The sequence below is a fragment of the Monodon monoceros genome, unplaced genomic scaffold (assembly GCF_005190385.1).
Source record: "Monodon monoceros isolate NGI ecotype Baffin Bay Population unplaced genomic scaffold, NGI_Narwhal_1 Super_Scaffold_22, whole genome shotgun sequence".
Classification (NCBI taxonomy): Eukaryota; Metazoa; Chordata; class Mammalia; order Artiodactyla; family Monodontidae; genus Monodon; species Monodon monoceros.
Genome location: NW_021703779.1, coordinates 42,180,954 through 42,195,162, shown reverse-complemented (window position 1 = coordinate 42,195,162; position 14,209 = coordinate 42,180,954). Strand labels below are relative to the sequence as shown.

The window sequence follows — 14,209 nt, the reverse complement described above, 5'->3', positions numbered from 1 at the left end:
CATTTATTCTAATCTTTACTGTTTTTTTTTTTAAGTGGGATTGGGTATTGAATTCTGTTTCAATATTTTTGTATCAGCATTTCTTATATTAATTATATTAATCATGTAAGTTTTCTCTTTAGGTCTGTTTAATGGTGATTTATGTTAATGAATCTTCTAATATTGAACTATCATTGTATGCCTGGAATAAATTTTAATTGGTCATGTGGATCTATTCCTTTTGCTTATACAGTTGACCCTTGGACAACATGGGTTTGAACTGTTTGAGTCCACTTATATGTGGATGTTTTTCAATAGTAAATACTTCAGTACTACACAGTCCATGTTTGGTGAATCCACAGATGTGGAAAACCACTGATATGGAGGGCTGACTATAAGTTATACGTAGATTAACCCCATGTTGTTCAAGGGTTAACTGTATTTTATTTAGGATTTTTTGCACTGTTGTTCATAAGTGAGATTAGTCTGCATTTTCCTATTTTGTACAACCTTAAATGAGTTTATGTGTCAAATTTATACTCAGTTCTTGTACAAATTTGGAAGCTTTTCATTTTTCTATGCTCAGGAAGAATTAGAGCAGTTAGAGTCTTCTAAGGTCTCTTGTGAGCATGAGTCTTATCCTGGGCATATGTGTGGCTTTCTACATTCCCCTGTACATGGGTGCTTTTGAATGTCCTAATTTCCCAAAGAATCCCCCCCAGTATTTCCTCTCAGGCCTTAGGCAGTCTGTTGTCTGTCTGGACTGTAATCTTTTGCCCCAGGCATCTCTGGGTTGTTAGTTTGCCTTGCAGCCTTTAAGAGTAATGCCTACTGCTTTCTGGCCTGAGTTCAGAGTTAGGTGAAACAGAGAGGAGCACCTTGCATCAGTCTTTCTGGTAGCCCCAGACAGGTTAGAACAGACACACACTAATTTGTGAATAATGTCTGCTCTGCTTCCTTTAGAATTAGGGGTTGGGGGTCCCACATGGGGAACATTGGCTGCTGCTGCTTCAAGACTGCTGTCTCTTAGGAGAGGGGCAAGTAAAGATGCCATGAAGTCTTCCTGATGTCTTTTTTTTTTTTTTTTTTTTTTGGCGGTACGCGGGCCTCTCACTGCTGTGGCCTCTCCCGTTGCGGAGCACAGGCTCAGCGGCCATGGCTCACAGGCCCAGCTGCTCTGCGGCATGTGGGATCCTCCCGGACTGGGGCACGAACCTGCGTCCCCTGCATCGGCAGGCGGACTCTCAACCACTGCGCCACCAGGGAAGCCCTCCTGATGTCTTTTAAGTTGCCTTTTTCTTGATTCCATGTGGTTACTGCAAACCTTTGTTTTCCAGAGTTTTGACAAAGTTGGTTCTGACACTTTTTTGCTTGTTTTTTAATTTTCATTTTTGGGGTGGTAGTGGGAGAGAAGCTAAGGGCTGGGAGCTGCCCACTCTGTCATTTCGCTAATGCCATTGTGGGGTGAATTTCTTATCACCTGAAATATTTTCTCATTTTCTGTTGTTCTCAAAGAAGCTTTGAATGGATCCACACTGTTTTCATCTTTTTAAGGACTGTTGGAGGTTGTGGTGACTTGCACGATTCTTGGCTCAAGAGCCCCCTCTTTTGCCAGTGAGGCAAACTGCAGTTCCCTTAATGGAGACTTTCTTTTGGCACTGTGGAGGGGCCCCTTGTGTGTGCTCTGACTTGTTTTAGTTTGTTTAGGTCATTTTTTGTCTCACATGACCTTCAGTTTCCCCCTCTAGCTTTTCCCCTTTACAACCCAATCTCCACATGGTTCTTCCTCATTCCTTTTTATCATCTGCTCCCTTGGAGGTGATGCTTTTTTGTGACTGCCACCTTGGGTCCCATATACCGTTCTTATAGCTGGTGCTGTGATTGATCTAGCCCACTTTTCAGTGTTTTTATACTTATGGTAGATTTTCTCTTTCTAAGCTTTGATTTCAGCTCATTCTTAGGTTCTCTGCTCCCCTCTCTGTTCTCTTGACTGTTTTCTTCATACCCTTCTCATACTCCAGAAAGGTTTGTGGCAGTAATTTGAAAGCCAGCTGAGCTGGAATTTGGTATTTGCTTTTCAATTATAGGTAATTAGAAATGTGTATAGTACTCTCTATTTTCTATTATAAATTATACTGAAGGTATAGGTTATGTGTAGTTTTATTTGTTCTTCATATTGATCTGTATAGTTGTTTGGAGGATATGTGAAGAGATTTGGATTTAACTACTTCACCTTTAACAGGTGAAGTTATTCTAAATGACCTGGACGATCCTTAATTTTTTTAATAAAAAATTAAGGTATAATCTGTATACAGTAAAATAGGCCCTCAGTGTACAGTTCTGCATCTTTTGGCAAACTCTGCAAGTTTTGACACTGCCACAATGAAGATGTAGAACAGTTCTATCGCCTCCCAATACAGTTGACCCTTGGACAACTCGGGGGTTAGTGGTTCCAGCTCCCTGCACAGTTGAAAATTTACGTATAACTTTGGACTCCGTCAAAATTTAACTGCTAATAGCCTAGTGTTGACCAAAAGCTTTACCAATAACATAAACAGTCTATTAACACATATTTTGTATGTTATATGTATTAAATACTGTATTCTTACAATAAAGTAAGCTAGAGATAAGGAAATGTCATTAAGAAAATCATAAGGAAGAGAAAATACATGTTCAGTACTGCACTGTATTTGTCGATACTTAAGTTTGTGTCGTCTGTTTACAAGATGAATCACGTCTGTCAGTACCTACATTAATATTGTCTTATATGATACAAAATACTGTAGATGTTATACAGATTATTAACACGATATCAACAATGAAAAGATAATATGAAAAAGAAATTCATATTTATTTACAGTTATAACGATTTATACATTGATAACGAAGAAGCAGCAATATGATTGCTTTATGGTAGCATAGTGTAGTCGATATGATTGCTTCATGGTAGCTTAGCCTATACACTAATGAATGGTTATATAATTTTATGGCATACAGTATTATAGTCATATTCATAATACAGTATTGGAAACATTGTTATATTTTTTAAAAACCCACTTACCTGTGATGATAGGCTGATAAGAAGTTTCTCCAATTATGAGAGAGAAGGGCATACTGTACGGTAATAAAATTCTTTGAAAGCAAAGTTATAAAATAGTAGGAAAACTAACACATTATTAATTTTATATAAATATCACCATATGCCTATGTAAGGACAGAATAGTATCTACGTATATTTTATGCTTTCATGACATTCCTAAATTTTTCTTAATATTTTCAATATTTCTAGGCTATGCAATTCATCTGTGAGTTTTTTCAAATTGTTGCAAGTCTCCAAAAATTTTTCCAATATATTTACTGAAAGAAATCTGCATATAAGTGGACCCATGTAGTTCAAATCTCTGTTGTCAGATTGTCAATCTGTGTTGTCAAGGGTCAACTGTATTTCCCCTTTGTAGTCAACCCCTGGCCGCACCCTGGCCCCTTGTAATCACTGATATATTTTTGGTGTCTATAGTTTTGCCTTTCCCATGTTACATAAATGGAATAATACAGTGTGTAGCTTGTTGAGTCTGGCTTCTTTCACTTAGGGTAATACATTTGAGGTTCACCCATGTTGTTGCATGTATCATTAGTTCTTTCAGTTTTCTTGTTGAGTAGTATTACATTGTATAGATTACAGTTTGTTTTTCACTCACTGGTTGAAAAACATTTGGGTTGTTTCCATATTTTGGTGATTACAAATATACCTGCTATATAAATGTTCATGTACAGGTTTTTGGGTTTACATAAGTTTTCTTTCCACTTGGGTAAATATACCTGTGAGTGGGATTGCAGGTCCTATGGGAGTATATGCTTAACTTCATAAGAAACCAGAAAACTGTTCCAAAGTGGCTGTTCCATTTGCATCCCTATCTATGATAAATGAGACTTCCAGTTGTTCCACATCACCAGCACTTGGCATTGTCAGTTTCTTTTCCCATTCTGATACGTATGTAGTGGTAGCTCATTGTGGTTTTGATTTGTAGTTTCCTCATGGCTAATGATGTTGAGCATCTTTGTATGTGCTTATTTCCCATTTATATATCTTTGGTAAAGTATGTCTCTTTTGCTTTTTTTTTTTTTTTCAGTTTTGAGAGTTCTAGTTCTTATGTATTCTCAATACAGCTTCTTTGTCGGGTATATGATTTGTAAATATTTTCTCCTGTTCCATGGCTTTTTATTCTTTTAACAGTGTCTTTTGAATTTTGGTGTCACATCAAAGAAATACTTGGTAAACCTAAGGTTAAAAAGATTTTCTCTTATATTTTCTTCTAAAAATTTTATAGGTTTAGATTTTACATGTAGGTCTGTGATCCATTTTGAGTTAATTTTTATATATGTTGGAGGTATGGATTGAAGTTCTTTTTTTATTTTTATTTTTTGGCATCTGGATATCCAATTGTTCCAACACCATTTGTTGAAATGGGAACTCCCATTTTCCATCAAAGTGCCTTTGCATTTGTCAAAAATAATTTTAAGTATAAAGATATAAAGTACCTTTAATTATAACATACATGAAGTACAGTTTATAAGTGTACAGCTTGATGAATTATCACAAAGTGGACACACTGTGGAGCCACCCCCAGGTCAAGGTGAAGATTATAACATAAATCACGACCTAAATCCCCCTTCATGCCCTCTTTCAATCAATATCAGCCTCAAAGGTAATCACTCTCCTAACTTCTGACATCATGGATTAGGCTTGCCTGTTCTCTTACTGTATATAAATAGAATTATGCAGTATGTGCTCTTTTGTGGCTGGATTCTTTTGCTCATTAGTACAATTGTGACATTCATCTATGTTGGATATGCAGCTGTAGTTCATTCCTTTTCATTACCACATAGTATTCCTTTGAAAGATTGTGCCACAATTTACCTACTGTATTTTTGAGGGACATTTGGATTTTTCCTACAACTTAGTATTAGAAATAGTGCTTCTGTGAACATCCTTGTACTTGTTTTCTAGAGCACATGTGCATGATTTTCTCTAAAGTGTGCACCTAAGAGTAGAATTTCTGGGTCATAGTGTTTGCAAATCATTAACTTTAGTAAATAATGCCAAACTGTTTTCCCAAGCAGTTATACCAGTTTTTAACATTCCTACTAACAGCGTGTGCGAGTTCCCATTTCAACACAATCTTATGGCATTTTATTTATCTATCTATCTATTTATTTATTTATTTTTGCGGTGCGCGGGCCTCTCACTGTTGTGGCCTCTCCCGTTGCGGAGCACAGGCTCCAGACGCGCAGGCTCAGCGGCCATGGCTCACGGGCCCAGCCGCTCCGCGGCATGTGGCATCTTCCCGGACCAGGGCACGAACCCATGTCCCCTGCATCGGCAGGCGGACTCTCAACCACTGCACCACCAGGGAAGCCACATCTTATGGCATTTTAGTTATATAATTATAATGTTTCTGGTGGGTGCCAAGTGGTGTCTCAATGTGGCTTAAATTTTCATTTACCTGAGTGCTAACAGGGTTGGGTATATTTTCTTATGTTCATAGAACATATGTCCATATGTTTATTTTTTCTTTTTAGTGAAGTATCTATTCACATCTCTTGTCTATTTTTCTGCATTGTTTGTATGTGTCTTTTGATTTGTAGGGGTTATTTTATATGTTCCAGATCAGAACGCTTTATCACTTATGAAAGCTGCCGATAATCTCCCCATCTATAGGTTGCCTTTACTGCTGTATTTTTAATCTTGTAACATGTATGTCTTTTCCTTTATGAGTAGTGCTTTTCATGTCTTGTTTTTGAATGTTTTACCTACACCAAGCTTATGAAAACATTTTCCTATATTATTTTCCAGACACTTCATCGTGTTACCTTTCACATTAGATTTACAAATTACCTGTAGCAGATTTTTGTATATAGTGAGAGTTAGGGGGTTAAATGTCATTTTTGTCCCCATATAGATATCTGGTAACCCATCCACATTTACTTGAAAATATCATCCTGTCACCACTGTTTTGCAGTTTCAACTTTATCATAACTCAGGTGTCCGTACATATTTGGATTATCTTTTTAGTTCTACTGGACTATATGTCTATCCATCTATCCTTGTGCTAATGCCACATTGTCGTAAATATTCTGTTATTTAATGTAATAGTTTCTCTACCATGACTTGTGATTTTTTTTTTCCCGCACAGTAGGTCACTAACTTGATAGGCATCCTGTATTAAATTATCATCATGAACTGGGAACCCAGTCAGAAGTTCCCCTACATTCATTCCATCCTTATCACCCAGTGGTAAGCATATTAGAATAAAAGAATGTGCAATTATAGGGACTCATGACATTTGAGGATGTGGCTGTGGATTTCACCCAGGAGGAGTGGCAATACCTGAACCCTCCACAGAGGAACCTGTACAGAGATGTGATGCTGGAGACCTACAGCAACCTGGTCTCTGTGGGTAAGAATGGCTTCCTCAGGTAATTTTGCTGTTTATGATTATTCTGTCCGATAGAACGCCTTTCCTTTCTCAAGTTTGGAAACTTCCAAGGCCTCTGAACTGATTGAAGAGTTTGTCATTAAATTCCATGGATCAGAGTTCCTTTTCCCCCTTTGCTTTCCTGACAAGGTGTTTGTGAACTCAAAACTCAGGTGAATTGGCTTGACAACCATTGTGTCAAGTGATATATCGCTTGTACTGCCCCAAACTCCACCTTCCTTTTTCTCAGAGGCTCTGAAGACCAAGGAGGTATTGCTGTCATTTCTCATTAGCAGGGCAGCAGGTTACCAAACCAGATCTCATCCTTAAATTGGAGGTAGAAGAGCCATGCCTGCCAGAAGGAAAAATCCCAATTTGGAGCTTTCCAGGTAAGTGGGATTGACTCAGGCTATGGGGACAGGAGGTCCCAGCTTGTCAGTCAGGGGTGAGGACCTGTGAAAGGACTTTCAGGAATATCTCAGGAATGGTTGTTGGAGGACAGGGACATGAACACCTAAGACACCCCCTCCCCTATCCTACACCCACCAGACCACTCTCCTTAGGTTGGTGCTCACCAATAAGTTTCTGCACAGCTCCATTGCCCTGTATAAAGTTGTCTTGTAAATGACAGTCCCCTGGCCCCACGCCCTGCCACTTCTATCGTTCTTACCTCCCACTGCTCATCTGAAGCCAGGCCCAAATGAGTCACAGGCCTAGGCACTAATGCTCTAATTCCAGATTGGGTTACCTGATTCCATCCAGTTTAGACATTCCTATGAGATTTGTTCTCCTAAAGCATCTTGATTCTCTCTTTAACAACAGCTTTATTAAGATATAATTAACATACAATAAAATTCACTCTTTTGAAGTGAAACTCAAAAACTCAGGATGTTTATTATATTCACAGAATATACTGTCTAACCATCACCACTATCTAATTCTAGAACATTATCATCACCCTCCAAAGAAACTCCTATCCTTTATCAGTCACTCTCCATTCCCCAACCCCCATCCCCCGGCAAGCACTAATCTACTTTCTATCTCTATAGTTTTGCCTATTCTGGACATTTCTTATAAATGGAACCATACAAAATGTGGAATTTTATGTCTGGTTTCTTTCATTTGGCATGTTTTCAAGGTTTGTCCATATTGTAGCATGTGTCATCACTTTTTATGGTGGAATGATATTTCATTGTATGGATATTCCACATTTTGTTTATCCATTCATCTGTTGATGGACATTTAGGTTATTTCCACTTTTTGGGTATTATAGATAATGCTGCTATGAACATTCATGTAGAAGTTTTGAAATGTACATTTTCATTTCTTTTGAGAACATACATAGGAGTGGAGTTGTTAGACCATGTGATAGCTGTTTGTGTTAACATTTTGTGGAACTGCCAAACTGTGTGAATATCCTGTTCCTCCAAAATTTTTACCCGGTGGTTTTAACGTTCACTGATGATTCTTGCCTGAATCAATTACTACTAAGATGGTTAGAAAAATGGTGCATTTTCTATCATTCCTTCTACATTTGTAAGTTGGCATTTTTCTGTAAAGAACTTTCCTTTTGTTGATTAGCTGGAATACTTCAATAAAGAGGGATTGCCCTCCATCTATTACAGTTGACCCTTGAACAACACAGGTTTGAACTGTGCAAGTCCACTTATATGCGTTTTTCAATGGTAATGGTACAGTGCTAGATGATCTGCGGTTGGTTAAATCCACGGATGTGGGACCGCAGACTAGGAGGAGAAACTACCTATATGGAGGGCCAACTATAAGTTACAATTGGATTTTCAACTGTGCAGAAGGTCAGTGCCCCTAACCCCTGCATTGTTCAAGGGTCAACTGTATTTGGTTATATATGAGTTACATGTATTTTTCCATTTCTTTATCAGTTTTCAAAATGAGTTGTTTTTGTAGCATCATTCAAAGCCTAGTATGTCTTTTTGGAGTATCATTTATGGACTTATGGATTTAAACACTTTTATGTTTTGATCCATTGCCTTATCCTTATTATAAATCAAACTGCTCTATCTCTGGCCAGTGGAAACCCCTTCAAGTTGGGTCCCTAGGCTTTGGTAGCTTCCTTGCTTTCTGTTGTTACGAGATGTTCCAGGCTCATATTATACAGTTCCTTTCTCTGTCCTGGAATCAGCCATTTCTCCAAGGAGCCTTGGTTCTTTTTAGTGGTAAATAATGTTTTGTGACCACAATTTGGATGTTAGGGAATTGTTTCTAGGCCTTTTCATTGACATAGCTAGGAACTACGTAAACAAAGATTTTTAAGAGAAAGACATGTATTCAAATGTATATTTCCAAATCAAATTCTGGACTTAAAGGTTTTTAATTTATTAATCTTACATCTGATGGTAATATTGTTAATATTATTCTGAGATTGCTGAATGTGTATAGTGGGTTGAATCAATTGAGGTAACCATGTTGGTGCCATTGAGAATCAAGACTTTTTAGCATGGTTGTTAGGAAATACAGATGAGGGGATATTTATTACTATTAGGGAATCCTTTTATTTTCAATTTTGCTTTATGAGTATATAAAATATTTGCAAAATATTAACTTGGTTCCAAAATCAAACCTAGAAAATAAAATCAAACCTAGAAAACAAGGTATATTCAAAGAAGTCCAGCCTCTTTCCCTCTCCATCCTCCTCTCTCTCTTCCTTCCCCCATAGGTAACCATTTGTTAAAATTTAAAGATTTATCCTTCCATTGTTTTTTATAGTATGAGCCTATATTATTTTAAATATATACTTATATATTTGTTTCCTCCTTAGAAAAATGTTAGCCTACTGTGCTTATTTTTATACACCTTCTTTTTTCAGTTAATTCAAGAACATGTTAAATATACTGAGATAGTCCTTACTTCTTTTTATAGTAATGTAATGACTCAATCATAATAGTAGTAGCTGTATTGTAATAGTGGTAGTTGTTATTCTAGTAAACATTTGAAGTGCTGTACATAAACATTACATTTCGGTGGGCACTGTTATAATTCCTGTTTTCCAGGTGTGAAAGTAAGATGCAAATAGATTAGCTAATATGCCTAAGGTCACAGAACATGTAAAAGTCTGATCCAGGATTTGATCCTGGCCTAGAGAACTTATGACCCTAGCCACATGTGCTATGTTGCTTCTTAACCACCTAAGGAGGTCCAGATTCAGTAGATCCTTGGTGGAGCTTGGGTCCCATCGAATGTATTTTGTAAAAGCTTTTCTTATGATTATGATATTCACTCTCAGTTAAGAACTAGTGCTTTACTGTGGAAAGAAAGGAAGTCATAGGAAGAGAAGCCACAGCTGCATGATCCCTTTTAAAATTCAGTATTACTCTCAAATGTTGTTATTAAATCTAAGTGGTAATATGAGTAGTTATTGTACTCTTCTTACAACTTTTCTGTATGTTTGAAATTTTTCATATAAAATTTTAGGAAAAGGTGAGAAGAAAATTAAACTACAAAAAATAAAAATTCAGTGTATGTGCAAAAAGTACTGTCCAGGATACCATTGGTTTTAAGACACACCACTGAGAAATAAAATTTTCCAGCAATTTATGACATGTCATTGATTGTAAGGTGAATCTGGATTCAGAGGTTTTAAAATGTGGAATAATATGCATCTTATAATTGATGAAGTATGGTATATTAAAGGCAAGGCCTTGCAATTTTAACTGTCTAAATGAGTGGTACAGATAACTGACTACTTTAGAAGTTAATGAAAGTTAAAGTTATTGAGGAAGGTCAGATTAAGCTTTTTTGAAAAGACTGAACTGCTTCTTGAAAGTTATCTAGATTCTGAATATAGCAAAATATGGAGGACGGGGCTATGTGAGTGACGGAACACGAGGAAGCGTTTGGAGTTAATAATAGATGGAGTTTTTAGTGGAATTAGTGTAGACAGAAGCAGAAGGTGGTGTTGAAGAACTGTGAATGCAAACTTGGATGAATACAAAGGTGAATCCAAATTGGGCAAGGATATTTAGGTTTCTTTGTTTTTGTAAGGCTAATTATTCTAGATATTTCTCTCATTTACTGAGAATGTGGGTTTCAGGATTGTTGTAAGATTTGAGTCCACAAGTCACAGTGTTGTATTTCTGTCTAGGTGGAAATAATGTAAGTCAGGAACAGTTAAGAGTTCATATGATAAATAAAGGGTGATAATATCTCCAGAGTGATGTAAAAGTAGAGGTAAGAAAGACTGAGATGTTAGGGTAAGATTGTTTTTGGTAACAAAAAGGCTAGCAGGTGGGAGTTTAGTAAAAGAACAGGATTTGATGGCTGTGATTCTCCAGGAACTCATAAAATGAGATATCAGTATCAGCTTTCATATGGCAGGGCATTTCTAAAGAAGGTCCATTCCATAATGTCAAAGTATAAAGACGGTTTATTGTACTCCTTTCTAGAAGAAGCCTGCCAGGTTGATGAACAGTTTGAGAGACAGCATCAGGATGACCAAGATAAATATCTGATGCAAGTTGGATTCCCTGACAGGAAAACAATTACCACCAAGAGTGGCCTTGACTATAATGAATTCGGAAACATACTTCATCTGAATACAAACCTTGTTGCTTCAATACAAAGGCCCCATAAATTTGAGTCATTTGGATATAATATGGTAGATAATTTAGACTTATTTAGTAGAAGCTCTGCAGGAAAGAAGCATGATAATGAATGTGCAAAGTTATTCTTCCATACTGAGTATGAGAAAACAACTCCTGGAGTAAAACCCTATGGATATAAAGAGTGTGGGAAGACCCTCAGGCAAAAGAAAGGTCTTAGTCTACATCAGAGAATTAAAAATGGAGAGAAACCCTTTGAATGTACTGCATGTAGGAAAACCTTCAGCAAGAAGTCACACCTCATTGTGCATTGGAGGACTCATACAGGAGAGAAACCCTTTGGATGTACAGAATGTGGAAAAGCCTTTAGCCAAAAATCTCAGCTCATTATACACCTGAGAACTCATACAGGAGAGAGACCCTTTGAGTGTCCAGAATGTGGAAAAGCCTTCAGAGAAAAGTCAACTGTCATTATACATTACAGGACTCATACAGGAGAGAAACCTTATGAATGTAATGAATGTGGAAAAGCCTTCACTCAGAAGTCAAACCTCATTGTCCATCAGAAAACCCACACAGGAGAAAAAACTTATGAATGCACCAAATGTGGGGAATCTTTCATACAGAAGCTTGATCTAATTATACATCATAGTACTCATACAGGAAAGAAACCCCATGAATGTAATGAGTGTAAGAAAACTTTCAGTGATAAGTCAACTCTCATTATACATCAAAGAACTCATACGGGAGAGAAACCTCATAAATGTACGGAATGTGGGAAGTCTTTCAACGAGAAGTCAACCCTCATTGTGCATCAGCGAACTCATACAGGAGAGAAACCCTATGAATGTGATGTGTGTGGGAAAACCTTCACCCAAAAGTCAAACCTTGGTGTACATCAAAGAACTCATTCAGGAGAGAAACCCTTTGAATGTAATGAATGTGAGAAAGCATTCTCTCAGAAATCCTATCTCATGCTACACCAGAGAGGTCATACAGGAGAGAAGCCCTATGAATGCAATGAATGTGAAAAAGCATTTTCCCAGAAGTCATATCTCATTATACATCAAAGAACGCATACAGAAGAAAAACCCTATAAATGTAATGAATGTGGCAAAGCCTTCAGAGAAAAGTCGAAGCTCATTATACATCAGAGAATTCATACAGGAGAGAAGCCCTATGAATGTCCTGTATGTTGGAAAGCTTTCAGCCAGAAGTCACAGCTCATAATACATCAGCGAACACACACAGGAGAGAAACCCTATGCGTGCACTGAGTGTGGCAAAGCTTTCAGAGAAAAATCAACATTCACTGTACATCAGAGAACTCATACTGGAGAGAAACCCTATAAGTGTACAGAATGTGGGAAAGCCTTTACTCAAAAGTCAAATCTTATTGTACATCAGAGAACACATACAGGAAAGAAAGCCCATGGGAAAGGCCATACCCGGAAGTCTAAGCTCATTGCACATTAGAGAGTCAACAATGCAGTTATCTTCACTGAAGGAAAGTTTTGTCAGTTTAAGTAAACATTTTAAAAGTATGTTCTGACTTCTGGTTTAAATATGGGGAGTAAAGTCAGCCTTTTTTTCTTTCCATCTCAGTCTTCGCCCAAAACTACTAGGAGAAAAAGAAGTGGACGTGTAATCTCTGTATCCGACAAAATTAGGAGATCGCTGAAACCCTGATGAGAGGGCTGCCAGAGGCAGAGGAAATCAAGCACCAGTGCAAGGAGATTTCAAAGGCTAGAGAGGAGTGGTCAAGGCTGCAGATGTGAGATAGCACTGGTAAGGACTGTTAGCCAAGTTTTAGGCTGAGTGCAAGACCAAATAGATACATAACAATGGTAACAGAGAGCATGGGCAGGTGGGACGTTTCCTAGACCCATTTGGAGTCTCAGGAGAGACAGGCAGGGGCCTCAACAAGGAATTGCTCAGACAAGCCATATTTGCAGAAAGTAGTCTATACTCATGAGAGGAGCAGTTGGCAGGGGCTGGGGAAAGAGAAGGGAGTGTTCTTGTGAAGAACCCAACAGCTGCCCCTATTTACTGACTCTGGAAAGTCAAGTCTGAAAAACCTACCAAATGCAAAAGTAATTCCAGTTAGAAAATCTCTGATCTGCCTAGAATGTGGCCCCATTTCTTCCCTTACATGAACTTCCAGCAAACAACAAGTCCAGGAAAAACTCTTATTCAATGAGGAATGATTCCAAGGCAATCAAAACCATAAATGTACATGGCTTTTGAGCCAGCAATTCCACTTCTAGGAATGTATATACTCATGCATGTACAAAATGATGAACACACAGAGGTATTCAGTGATGCACTGTTTGTGAAAACAAAAGATTGGAAGCTTTCCACATGGCTCCTGAAATCATGGAATGTTCGCACAGCAACCTTTTAGGTAGACAAAAAAAAAAAAAAAATGGATAAAGAGAACTTGGACAACATTTGTGTAGTGATGTGGGATGACCTCCAATATACATTATTAGAAAAGCAAGGTGCAGGATACTGAGGATAATATGCTACCATTTGTAAGTAAAAAGGAGAACGAATGGTGAATACATAATTGAGCGTATATGCATAAACTATCTCTGGAAAGATATACGAGAAGCTGGGAACCCTGATTACCTCTGGGAAAGGGAAGGGGAAGTGGGTGGCTGGAGGGAAGGAATGGGAGGGAGACAACTGTATATCCTTTCAGAACTTTTGAAAATTGTACTATGTGGATGTACTACCTTTTCAAAAAATAAAACTTTTTAAAAAGCATATTTTCTATTACTATTCTAATGAAGTCAGATTCTAGATGCAGGATTTCATAACATTTAGTATAGATATGCTCAATGTGGAGTTTAATTTTTTTAGAGTGAGTAAATTGAATTATCAGTCAGACGAAACAGATATCCAGCCAGTTCCAAAGGCACACAAGCATTGCTTTCTTGAGGTTGCCAAATAAAGTGATTCTAAGGTCAGCTGGGACTGCATTATGTAAATCTACAATAATTGAGACTGGAACACATTTCTTATTTAGTATGCACAGTGACATCTGTGAAAATATCCTGTACTAAAGCCTGCCAATGCCTTTCTATATCTTAAAATGATTTAAATTACTTCATTCATGCATGTGTATGTATTCTTTTTACAAGAGATATAAAGCATAAATCCACAGAGAGGTTGA

General features: G+C 37.5%; 1 protein-coding gene across 3 annotated transcripts in view; it reads left to right on the top strand.

Annotated features, from left to right (window-relative positions):
- Positions 1–13,799, top strand: part of LOC114906343 (zinc finger protein 182) — a 32,557-nt gene extending 18,758 nt beyond the window's left edge. The window contains exons 4-6 of one of the 3 annotated variants that reach the window (XM_029241099.1): positions 6,311–6,437; positions 6,749–6,844; positions 10,877–13,799. In XM_029241099.1, the coding sequence (XP_029096932.1) occupies positions 6,311–6,437; positions 6,749–6,844; positions 10,877–12,507 (1,854 nt within the window). In that variant the 3' untranslated portion in view covers positions 12,508–13,799. The remainder of the gene's footprint in view (positions 1–6,310; positions 6,438–6,748; positions 6,845–10,876) is intronic. The other 2 variants (XM_029241101.1, XM_029241100.1) reach the window with 2 other exon arrangements.
- The last annotated feature ends 410 nt before the right edge of the window (positions 13,800–14,209 follow it).